This window comes from Ailuropoda melanoleuca, chromosome 6, assembly GCF_002007445.2.
Source record: "Ailuropoda melanoleuca isolate Jingjing chromosome 6, ASM200744v2, whole genome shotgun sequence".
Taxonomy (NCBI): Eukaryota; Metazoa; Chordata; class Mammalia; order Carnivora; family Ursidae; genus Ailuropoda; species Ailuropoda melanoleuca.
In genome coordinates this window covers 33,943,350-33,956,653 of record NC_048223.1, presented here as the reverse complement: position 1 = coordinate 33,956,653, position 13,304 = coordinate 33,943,350, and the positions used below count along the sequence as shown (strand labels likewise).

Here is a 13,304-nt window from a genome sequence, read left to right as displayed (position 1 = left end):
GGGTAGTAAGGAGGGCACGTATTGCATGGTGCACTGGGTGTTATACACAACTAATGAATCATCGATCTTTACATCGGAAGCCGGAGATGTACTGTATGGTGACTAACATAATATAAAACAAATAAATAAAATAAAATAAAATCTTAAAAAAAAGTATAAAACTGCTAGAAGGTAACATAGGAGAAAAAAAAAAACCTACATAACCTCAGATGTGGCAAGGACTTTCTAGATACAACCACCAAAGGCACAGTCCATGAAAGAAATAATTAATAACCTGGACTTTATTTAAATAAAAACTTCTGTGAAAGATAACATCAGGAGAATGAGAAGACAAGCCACAGACTGGAAGAAGATATTTACAAAAGGGACACCTGGGGGCGCCTGGGTGGCACAGTGGTTAAGCGTCTGCCTTCGGCTCAGGGCGTGATCCCGGCATTGTGGGATCGAGCCCCACATCGGGCTCCTCTGCTATGAGCCTGCTTCTTCCTCTCCCACTCCCCCTGCTTGTGTTCCCTCTCTCTCTGGCTGTCTCTATCTCTGTCAAATGAATAAATAAAATCTTAAAAAAAAAAAAAAAAGGACACCTGATATAGACTGTCTTTCAAAATGCACAAAAGACCTCTTAAAACTCAACAAGAAAACAACCCAATGAAAAAATGAGCCAAAGATCTTAACAGATACCTCAGCAAAAAAGATAAACAGATGGCAAATAAACATATGAGAAAATACTCCACACCATATGTCATCAGGGAAACAAATTAAAACAATATACTACTATACCCCAATAAGAATGGCCAAAATCCAAAACACTGACAACACCAAATGTTAGCAAGGCTATGGAGCAACAGGAACTCTCATTCATTGTTGATAGGAATACAAAATAGTACAGCCACTTTGGAAGACAGTTTGAAGTTTCTTATAGGGAAGTTTCTTACAAAACTAAATATACCCTTACCACACAATCCAGCAATCATACCACTTGGGAGTTACCCAAAGGAGTTGAAAGCATATGTCCACATGGTGTTTACAGCAGTTTTATTCACATACGTTAAATTTGGAAGCAACCAGGGTGTCCTTCAGTATGCGAATAAACTGGTACATGAAGACAAGGAGATATTTGGCACTAGAAAGACATGAGCTGTCAAGCTATGAAAAGAGATGGAGGAACCTTAAATGCATATTACTAAGTGAGAGAAGCCAATCTGAGAAGGCTACATATCACAGGATCCCAACATTGTAGGATTCCCAGTAGGCCATTCCAGAAAAGGTGAAACAATGGAGGAAATAAAAAGTTCAGTGACTGTCAGAGCGATGAATAGGTAGAGCACAGATTTTTAGGGCAATGAAATACTCTTGTATGATACCGTAAGGATGACACAGGTCATTATACATTTGTCCGAACCCATGGAATGTATAAAACCAAGAGTGAACTGTAAACTATGAACTGAGGGTGATTATAATGTGCCATTGTAGGTTTATCAGTTGTAACAAATGTACTGCTCTAGTGGGAAATGGTGATAATGGGGGAGGCTAGCCTGTGTGGGGGTAGGAGGTATAGGAGAAATCTCTGTACCTTCCTCTGAATTTTGCTGTGAACTTAAAACTGCTCTAAAAAAAATAAACTCTTAGTACAAAAAAAAAAGTGAATTTTATGATATGTGAATTGCATGTCAATAAAAGAGTGAGAAAGCAAAAGAAAATGAGTCAAGAGACAGGAGGGGCACCTGGGTGGCACACTCACTTAAGCATCTGACTCTTGGTTTCAGCTCAGGTCATGATCTCAGGGTCATGAATTTGAGCCTTATGTTGGGCTCCATGCTCAGCACGAGTCTGTTTAAGATTCTGTCTCCCTCTGTCCCTCCTGCTTGCTCTCTAATAAATATATCTTAAAAAGAGAGAGAGAGAGAGGAAATCCCACACCCATCCTATAGGACTTTTAGGAGAAGATAAAGGATGAAACACAGAAGAAGAGATCCTAAGGAAATAGGGAAGCTAAAGAAAGCCTGAAGCACTTAACAATTTGCCAAAGCAAATTAGTAAAAAGAAATACCTATACACATTCCAACAAAATTTCATATGCCTAGAATAAAAAGAAAAATCCAGACACTGAAAAACAATCAAACTAGTCACATATAAAGAAGAAGAAAAAGACAGGTCGGCCCTGAGTCTTCCAGAGCTGTGCAAACAGAAAGCAAACTCCGAAGCATGGCACAAGGGTGAGCAAGCCCAAGGGCAGAAAAAGGACTCAGTGAGCCCCCTATGCATAAACCCTAAAACCAGAGAGAAAGCCTTGAGGAGGCAACAACTAGAGAAGCAGAGACTCAGAGATCTTTAATAGACAGAGAGAAAGGGAGGGAGGGTGGGAGGAAGGAAGGAAGGAAAAAGAAAACTACCAGAAAAAAAATGAAATCTAATCAACTAAGGTGAAGCAGAGCAAAAAATTCACAAATGCAGAAACTGTATATAAAAAACTGATGATGAACACTTATTTCACCTCTTGAATATGTCAAACTTATACCAAAAATTAGAAAATCCTTCCTAAAACTTATATGAATCCCAAGGGACCCCAACTAGGCAAAATAATCTTGAAAAAAAAAGAAAAAAGTTAGAGGTCTCACACTTTCTGATTGCAAAACTTAACTATTACAAAGCTGTGGTAATCAAGACACTGTGGGACTGTCATAAAGACTGATGTTTAGGCTAAATAAACCCTCGCATATTTGGTCAAAAGATTATCGACAAGGGTGCCAATACCATTCAATGGGGAAAGAATAGCCTTTTCAACAGATGTTGCTAGGAAAACTGGATATGCACATGCAAAAGAATGAAGTCAGACCCTTACCTAACACCATATACAAAAATTAACTCAAAAATGGATCAAAAACCTAAATACAAAAGCTAAAACTGTAACACTCTTAGCAGAGATGAAAAGCTTTAAGACATTGAATTTGACAATGATTCCTTGCATAGGACATTAAAAGCACAGGCAACAAAAGAAAAAGTGGAAAAATCTGAGTTTCAAAGGACACTATCAAGAGTGAAAAGGCAACCCACAGAATAGGAGAAAATATTTGTAAGTCACATAACCTGATAAGGGGTTAACATCCAGAATACATGAAGAACTCTTACAAATCAACAATATAAAACAACCGAACTAGAAAATAGGCAAAGGACATGAACAGACATTTCTCCAAAGAAGAAAAACAAATGGTCAATAAGTACATGAAAAAATGCTCAACATTACTAGTCATCAGTGAAATGCAAGTCAAAACCACAGTGACATACAGCTTCATACCCACCAGGACAGCTACTATTTAAAAAAAGAAAAAAATGATGATGATGAAAAGGATGTGGAAAAATTGGAACCCTTGTGCACTGCTAGACGGAAAGTAAAATAGTACAGCCACTGTGGAAAACAGTATGATGTCTCCTCAGTAAATGAAGTGTAATGGGTAATGGCTTCAGTTTAGGATGATGAAAAAGTTCTGGAAATTGATAGTGGTGATGGTTGCACAGCATTGTGAATATACTTAATACCACTCAATTGTACACTTACCAAAATGTTCAATTTCGTATGCTGTATATTTCCACAGTTAATACAGTTTCTTAATTAAAATAATATGATTATATGTGGATTATATACCTCAATAAACTTGATCAGCAAAGGATACAAAATTTCATTAATATCCACTGCTGAAAGTCCTAACAAAAGGGCATTTTTATACACACCAACTGGGAATGCATGTCAACACAATATTTCTAAAGAATGTTTTAGCAATTTATCAGAAATTGCAGAACTATTTATTGCCTTGTGCTCATTTGTTCTAATTCTATAATTCTGCCTTAAGGGGCAAAAGAAAAAAAACAAACAGGCACCAAGATTTAATTGCAAAAATGTTTATCAACATATTATTTACAACATTATAATATTATCCAAAAATAGGGAACAGGGTAAATTAAATGATCAGACATTCATAGCATAGAAGAAAAGGCAAACATTGAAAAAAATCTTAGACTAATAGTTAATGACACTAAAAAATACATAACACATGGGGTGCCTGGGTGACTCAGTCAATTCAGCATCTGACTCTTGATTTTGGCTCAGGTCATGATATCAGAGTCATGAGATGGAGCCCCAGGACAGGCTCCATGCTGAGCGTGGCAGCTGCTTAATTCAGATTGTCTCTTCCTCTCCCCCTGCACTCTCCCTCTCCCTCTCTCTCTCTCTCCCCCTCTCAAAAAAAGCGCACAACATATGTTATAAGGGAAAGAGAAAACATTTTTAAATTTTATTTAAACTTAATTAACATATAATGTATTATTAGTTTCAGAGGTAGAGAGCAGTGATTGATCAGTCTTATGTAATACCCAGGGCTCATGACATCACATGCCTTCCTTAATGTCCATCATCCAGTTACCCCATTCCCCTCCCCCCCAGCTACCCTCCCAGTTTGGAGAAACAAAAACTTAATTCTATTTTGTTTTTCTACATGCTGAACAAAGCCAAGGAATAAACATATCTACTTCAACAGTGACTATCCCCCCGGCTAAGCTGAGGGCCCTTCTATGCTACTAAGGAAATATGACCTGGGTCAGAGAAGGCCCTGCTGGAAGAACTGGTGTTTGAATGGAGGAAGACAGTAAAAGAAGGTTCCAAGCAGAGGATTTGTCTACCTCATTATCTATCATTTTCCTCAAACACGAGCTATTTTATAATGAAGCTTCAATCTAAAAGATGGGGGGCAAAACAGTACTTGCAAAGGAGAAAAAAAAAGTCTATTTTTTTTACAAGTCAGCAGGGGGCACCCCATTCAAGGATATAAGTTTTAGCTGAGGTGTTAGGTTTTGTTGGTTTCTTTTTAGTGAGCACACCACAAACCCTCTCAAAGTTTATCTGCTCAAAAATTACCTAACAATCCTATTTGTAATGCCAGGTTTTACCTTGGGGAGGTAACCTTAAAAGATGCCTAACAAAAATTATCCAAAAAATGCATTTTGTGAATACTTCTTGTTCCCAATTTTGCCAGCATGGAAGAATAATTGCTATTACCACATTTCACAAAACCCCTTCACCTTTAGGTTTCCATGTGCTTCTCTAACCAAGCACGACCCCTGCAACCTCCACACTCCAACAACTACTACCCACCCAGTAAGAATCAGGCACCATGCCAAGTATTTCATGGACTTATCTTGTTCAAAATTTAATTATTCAAATCTACGAAGTAGATACACTATCCCCATTTTACAGTTGAGGAAACTGAGGCTCAGTACTTAAGGCAATTTGCCCAGAGGGCAGATCTGTGATTCACACCCAGGTCTGTCTGAATGTGAAGCCCATGCAATTCCATCACCCCGCACAGACTCCCCAGGGAGCTGAGACTCAGAAAGAGGTAATCATCCAGCCTGGTCTCACCGGCCACCGGAGCCCAGAGCCTTCTAGCACTTCATCTAATGTACTTTTCCACCATGGTATGCTACCTGTATAATAAGCAAATATACATCCTTCCATCAGGAGCTTACAGAGCATAATCCCATCAGATTTTAAATAACATTTAAGGAAATAATGCATCACGTAAGGGAAAGATGGTATCACAAGGGAAAACTCTGCAGGAAGCAAAACTAAAACACAAGTGTTTAATAAAGAATATTCAAAAGGGGAACAGTAACGAAGTTTCCAGCTGTAGTTTATATAATCCTAGAGTTATATTTAGAATAGTATAAGGCCTATTTTGAAATCTTTTTAAATTTATAGTTGGGATGCCTATGATTTGCCTATGATTGTCTATGATTCAGAGTAATTATTACTTCATTATATAAGTATTGAGCACTATGTGCTTTTGATAAATATGTTGAAACTATTTAATGAATAATTTATTAAAATATAAATGTTACTTACATATCCCAGTTTGGAGCTATTCGCAAATGCTGGATTAGCAACTGGAACTAGAATTAAAAAAAATAGGATGTACATTTCATTCATGAAATGACACAGAAATTGACTAACACATATGACCTGTAGACAACTAAAATGTGAATCCTGCCCCAGGAGACAACAAAAGAAGTTCAAAATCACTGTCTTCAACCGCTTTCAGACGTGAGGATTAAACAATAATTTTAGCAAACCTATAATCTTGATAAATCATTTTTTCCACTGTAATTAGATCAAATTAGTATTTTAGCACTAATCTTTTAATCTCAACAGAAATACAAAAGTTACACGCAAAAGGCATGCTGCGAGGGCCACAAAAGGAGTCTTTACAACCAAACTACGTACCAGCGGGGAATGGAGGAGCCGGGTGGCCACGTCCCGATGTCCAGCCACAACACACAGATAGCAAAGGAGATTGAGCTTGGCTCGGGAGGCCCCCGTGCTCTTCTCAGTGGAGTCGATCTGTGAGCACACTTGCTGCAAAAAGTCATTCCAATCTTGGTCTTTTAGAAATACTAACTTATCCACTGGAGAGGAAAGAAAATGTTGAAAGTAGGTATCATGTAAAAAATAAAATCCTGAAAACATTACAAGAAAAATAAACGGAACACAGAATGTGAATAGCTAAGAGGAGGACAAAGAAAATCCTAACTTTACAATGTCAAAACCAAAAAGTCCTCCGAAGATGACACTACTCTTATTTATTCTTCTAGATTCCTCTTTTTCTACCCATGGAGATTTTTCACCCTGTGAATGGAAAACTATGCATAAAAGATACCTATAGGAGAATCACCCTGCAACCTAGAATCTAACAAAATACAAAGCTAAATAAAATTACAAAAAAGCAAGATAGCCTTTGTATAAATACAGCAATCTAGCCTTAAAACAACAGAAAGCCAAGAATTATACAGTTGTTAAAAGGTTCCAGTGAAATTATTAAGCATAACAGGTTAATATTGGAGCTGAAGTCATCTGGAAAGTCCAAGTCCAAACCCTCCACAAACAGAAAACAAAAACTGGGCAATGTGATGCCATCTAAAATTAACATAGTTTCAGCTAATTTCTGTCTTTAAGCAAAATAAACTGTAATAATAATTTCCTAAAATAACTCAACATAAAGGGAGAAAGGGAAGGAATATTATTTTGAAACACTTCTCCAAGGTTTTCATGAATAGTGGTTCTACTTGGTACAATTTTTTTAAATTTGAATATATTTTATTTTGAATTTACTTTGATTTGCTTTTAAGCCACAGATTATACTCTAGCTATGACGACGAATTTTTTCTGGATCTAGCTTAACAGCTGCAAATAGATTTTATTAAACAAAAATACATCAACAGTTAAAGTATAAAACAATTTCTGATATTCATCCCAAATAAGACTTCCCATTAGGTGAAAGGAAACCTAACAATCACCCTTTAAGTATCTCCATTCCCACACCATCCCCACAAAAGTGAACCATCTGACCCCCACTGTCAACTGCCCCACTCTCTGAAGTAGAATCTCAGTTCTTCACTGTGGTCTCCAACCCTCTGTACCCACAAGAGCACCATAAGTGTTGGAAAGTCAATGGACTCTACAAGGAGGAAGGGCAAGAGAAGGGCCCACCCAGCTTTACAGGCACTTGCACTCCCCCCAGAGTACAGGGCAGCCCAGACTCAGCTGAGTAAGGTGCAAGGCTGACACAAATCGATTACAGGCTTATAACATACACAGCACTGCCCCAAGAATCTAGCCAGGTGTCAAGGAAACAGGACCTCGGCCATTCAATAAATGAGAGATTCCATTTGCTATTAAATTTCTTATTTGTATCTATCTTCCAAGAGTCTATGTGTTTGACAAGGCCTCTATAATCCTACCTGAATGTGCTGGTAGATGCAGTAGCTTTGGATCAAATTTAATTGGTGGTTGTTTCATTATCTGTGGTTGGGGGGAGAAAAAAAACTTTTAAGACACTCTTTGAGACAGGTGTCTGTCTCCTGATAGATCTCCTATTACCAGATTATAAATCAATTCAGGCAGAAAAAAAAAATCAGTGAAAATTTGTCACTAAAAAGGGAAAGAATTCAACATTGCCCTTCAGATTAAATATACACAGATAATAATTTCTAAAAATAAAATCATTTCAGGGTGCCTGACTGGCTCAGTCAGTAGAGCATGCAACTCTTGATCTCTAGGTCCTGAGTTCAAACCCCACATTGGGGCTAGAGTGTACTTTAAATAAATAAAATTTTTAAAAATCATTTCAATTGATATCCACAATAAAAGCTTCATTAAAAAAGAAGCACTTTATCTTGGTTTACTCTTAAGCTAATCAACTTCTAGGTTAGAAATTCAGTCATATCAACAAATATTTATTGGCTACCTGAGAGGGTGAGGCAGTATGCTAAGTGCTAAGGGGAATAACCAAGATATAAAAGACACAATCCTACGGTCAGACAGCTGATACTCTGGTTGTGAAGATAAGACAAACATGTTAAACAACAAAAAAAAATACAATACTGAACAATGCAAAACAGGCAGGACATAATTATAGTTGGAACATTTCACAGAGATAAAATTTTCTAAAGTATTAGAGAATGCAGCAAGCACTTTAGGCTGACAAGGTTTATGGAAGAGCTGGAAGGAGGCTGAGGTTTTAAAGAATGGTAAGAACTTCATGGTTGAATTAGAGAACACACCACTGCAGGAAGCTGTCAACGGCATGAACGGGAAAGCACATAATTGGTTTTTTTAAGAAAGGGAAAAAACGGGTAGTTGGATCCGTGAGTTTGGAACAACAAAGGGTACTTTCATCTTGAGACTTTTAATTAAAATTTCAACCATCATCTCTGTCTAAATTCTCCAAAACTTCTCTATAGAGCATTTTAAAAAGCTTTGCTGGTAGTATTCTTGCCAACAATGCCTAACCTCAGACGTACTAATCATAAGAAACACTCAGACAAATCCAGCTTGAGTGACATTCTACAAAATACCTGACCAGTACTCTTCAAAATGTCAAGGTCACAAAAGCCAAGAAAAGACTGAGAAATTACCACAAGGCCATGAAAGACAAGGAAAAGAAGGCCTAACAGCAAACTGTTAATAAGAGACCCTAGAACAGAAAAAGGACATCAGTAGTACAACGGGTAAAATTCAAATAAATTCAGGAATTTAGTCAATAGCACTATACCAATGTTAATTCCCTGGTTTTGCTAACCATTCTATGGTCCTATGAGGTTTAACATTCTCCTAATGTTAACATTAGGAGAAGCTGGGTAAAAACTATACAGGAATTCTACTATTTTCGAACCTTTTCTGTAGGTCTAAAATTAGAAGTTAAAAAAATGTCTACTAAGGCTTCCCCAGAACAATTAAGTACGGTTATAAAAGAAAGAAACAGAAAAAATATGGTCAAAAGATATTACAAACAGTTCTTAGAAGGTCCACTGGGAAAATGACCCATTGCACATTAAATTTGGCATGGTATACAATTACTCTGCCAGATATCTCATAAAAAGAATTAGCTCCGTTATGAAAAATAGCTGGGTAATCTATATTAATCTTGTCTACCTAGTAAATAAATACGCATCCAAAAAACCATTTGTTCTAAATTATAGTAATGTTCCCAATGAGATGAGAGAAAATGGCCATAAATTAAAAACAGAAAAAGACATTTAAAAAGAAGAATTAGGGGGGCGCCTGGGTGGCACAGTGGTTAAGCGTCTGCCTTCGGCTCAGGGCGTGATCCCAGCGTTCTGGGATCGAACCCCACATCAGGCTCCTCTGCTATAAGCCTGCTTCTTCCTCTCCCACTCCCCCTGCTTGTGTTCCCTCTCTCGCTGGCTGTCTCTATCTCTGTCAAATAAATAAATAAAATCTTAAAAAAAAAATAAAAAATAAAAAATAAAAAAAATAAAAAGAAGAATTAAATTAAAATACAGATTAGGTAGTACAGAGGGAGAAATTAATTTTTCTTAAGGAGAATACTCATCATCCCCTAGAAACACAGTAGTACATTCCAATCAACATGAAGCAACAAAAATCACGCTGTGTATGAAGTGCACTTGTGAACCATGACTTCCTAAGCTCCCAGTGTCTCCCCACCATCTGCCCTGGGGCCCTGAGCACCTGTGAGGGGGGCGTGGTCTGTGTGTGCCCCACCCACCCATCCCAGCAGGGGGAGAAGTGCTCACTCACATCTGCTTTCCTAACACATTCACAACTAGAGTGTTTGGAGAAATTCACCCAAGTGTGTACAGAGAAACAAAGGACTGAGGACAAAGGTCTGAGGTCTAGAAGCCCATGGATGGAGGGGAGGCAGAGCTGATGCAGAAGAGGAAGAAACTCACCACTCAGTGAACAGAAAGCAGTGCAGGAAGAGGAAAAGATTACAGACAGGGCAGGCATTAGAAATGTAGACACGTGGCACGAGTGACATAAAAGCAGACATGAGAAACAGCAAAGAAAATAAGGCAAAGAATATTTACGATAAAAACATCACCACGGTTCCAGCTCTCAGGGAAGTCTAAAAACTCAGCCCTCAGCTGTTAGAGCATCTTTCCACACCTTTGGGTTGTCGATAATCGGGGTGACAACAAGATCAGAGTCCATGTAGATAAGTTCTCTCATCTGGGATTCCAGGTCCTGCTGACTCAGGTGTTCACTTGTATTCTGAAATAAGAACAAAAATGAGGCTTTGTTTCTGTGACTAATGAAACTGAGGTTATAAGATGCTGAGTTAAGACACCACTGCAAGGGTCACCTAAGATCAGCGTACCTCACTTTGCTATTCAAAACACTTTCGCAGTCTTCTTTGATGTCCACAAAGATCCTCGGTCATCTGTACCATCATTCCCATTTTCACAGAAGGAAAACACAAAGCTCAAAGTAACTGACTTGTTTGTGTTTACCACAAAGGCTAGTTAGGACCAGACCATAGTCTGATGTTCTAAGCTATGATGAGGTAAACTGGTTTTTCAATCACCAGCATGGTTTTTATCATACATCCACTGAACACTCATCACTTTATTCTGCTTTACAGAATATTCAGTACGAAGTTAAAATTACAGCATAAAAGAATTTCAGGGTCAAGTACTAACCTGTTACCTAAGCGCTAAACACTTCTATCTTTATAAAAGCTGACGTAGAGTTAACACATAATGAAAACAAGTAACCAGATATTTGCCATCAGTTCCTTTGAGATGTTTCTTCGTCCTCTACTTAAACAGTAAACAGAATTCTCATTTCTAGTGCTATGCCTTAGGACTTCACATCAAAGGGGAAAAAAGAAAAAAAAAGAGAAAAAGAGTATTTATGCATTAAGAATTTCCACTGAAACACTGACCAGCAAACTGAACAAGACAGAAAACCCAATAAGTGAAAAATGAGGAAATTATCCAAAACTGAGGCAGGGGCATGAAAAAAAGGAATAGAATAATTTGTTAACAAAGTTCCAGAAACCAAGACCACCGCTTTGCAACTTAGAAAACAGACATATTAAAAAACAACATGAAAAGTAAATATGGAACAACTTCGGAAAACAAACAAAAATTTTAATGCTTAAAGGCATGGACTTTCAAGACAGAAAGATTTCAAAGAAAGGCCGTAATGAATGACTTATATTAAGATATAATCTTATGGTACAAGAATTAGGCAGACCAATTAGAAATTTATATATAAAAATTAATTCCCTATATATACACAAAATGTATGCACAGATAACAGATTGCAAAAATGAAATACCAAGGATGCCTGGGTAGCTCAGTTGGTTAAACAGGGCCTACGTGAAGCTTTGCACTGGGTGTAGAGCCTGCTCAAGATTCCTCCTCTCCCTCTGCCCCCCCAACCCTCTACTCATGCTCTAAACACAAAAACAAAAAACAAAAAAAACCATATTCAAGATAGTAAAAAATAAAATATAATGCTCAGGAATAAACTAAATGATCAAACACCTGCAATCTACTAAATGAAAAAAAGTAAGTTAAAAAATTATGTTCCCTAGTTTGAAAATGAACACATATGTATAGAACCAAAAGAAGAAATATCAAAATGTAACCAGTGGTTCCTCTGGGTAATTAAATTACAAGCAGTTTTTAATTTTTTTTATCCTCTTGTACAGTTCCCAAGTTTTCTACATTATAAAATATTTTGTAATTGAATCTAAAAGTATCACTTAAAAATTACAAAAGATAAACTTTCATATAGTATTTACATAATTACTGCTTGAATATTCTCAATAAAATGACTAAGTGCACTTACAATAACCATGTGCCAGAGGAGATTCAACATCTACAACATTGCAAAATGCATTTTTTACTTTTACACTGATTTTCTATCTCACATATAACTAAACAATTATTGGCAGAATGAGATTTTATTATAACGCATTTATATTTCATTTCAATGCAGAAATAAATTTCAAGCAGTCCAAATGCATTTCACATTACATAAAAATTACAGTAACAACTGAAAGCAATTATATCTCTCAAGCACTAAATACAATGAGATAACTTGGAAAAACTTTAATTCAAAATAGCTCTGTATTCGAAAACAACTGACTGAATGAAATTAAAGACCTAAACAAATAGAAAGCCATTCCACATTCATGGAGGAAAACTCTACATTGTTAAAATGGCAGTACTCCCCAAATTCAATGTCACTGCTATCACAATCCCAGCTGGCTTCTTTACAGCAACATGCAAAGCGCAAACTGACCCTAAAATTCACACGGCAATACAAGGGACCCAGAAGAGCCAAAACAACCTTGAAAAAGAACAAAGTTGGAAGAATCATACCTCCTAACTTCAAAACTTACTAAAAAGCTATGGTGATCAAGAATAGCTAGCTAGGGGTGCCTGCGTGGCTCAGTCAGTTGAGTGACCAACTCTTGACTTCAGCTCATGTCACGACCTCAGGGTTGTGAGATCAGGCCCCCCACTGAGTTCCATGTTGGGCATGAAGCCTGCTTGGGATTCTTTTTCTCCCTCTCCCACTCCCTCTCCTCCCTTCCTTGTTCTTGTGCTCTCCCTCTCTTAAAAAAAAAAAAAAAAAAAAAAACCACTAACCAGTTACTGTACTACCAGCGTGAGAAGGATGCATAGATCAACAGACTAGAAAGTCCAGAAATGAACCCCACCTTTATAGTCAATTGGTAGTCAACAAGAATGCCAAGATAATTAATTGGGGAAAGAATGGTCTTTTCAACAAATGGTGCTGAGACAAATGGAAATCCACATGCAAAACAATGAAGCTGCTGGACCCCCTGCCTCCTGCCATATACAAAAATTAACTCAAATGAATTAAAGAGCTAAAGAGCTAAGCATAGCCATAAACCTTTGTAACCTTGAACTAGCAAATGGCATCTAAATTAGGACACGAGAAGCATAAGCAACAA

The 13,304-nt window shown here is 37.4% G+C and overlaps 1 protein-coding gene across 8 annotated transcripts in view; it reads right to left on the bottom strand.

Annotated features, from left to right (window-relative positions):
• ULK4 (unc-51 like kinase 4) overlaps window positions 1-13,304 on the bottom strand; it is a 589,354-nt gene that overhangs the window by 547,969 nt on the left and 28,081 nt on the right. For all 8 annotated transcript variants that reach the window (XM_002923807.4, XM_034662175.1, XM_034662178.1 and 5 more), the window contains 4 exons: window positions 10,478-10,582; window positions 7,789-7,849; window positions 6,275-6,456; window positions 5,897-5,943 (listed from right to left, as the gene is read on the bottom strand). In XM_002923807.4, the coding sequence (XP_002923853.2) occupies window positions 5,897-5,943; window positions 6,275-6,456; window positions 7,789-7,849; window positions 10,478-10,582 (395 nt within the window). The remainder of the gene's footprint in view (window positions 1-5,896; window positions 5,944-6,274; window positions 6,457-7,788; window positions 7,850-10,477; window positions 10,583-13,304) is intronic.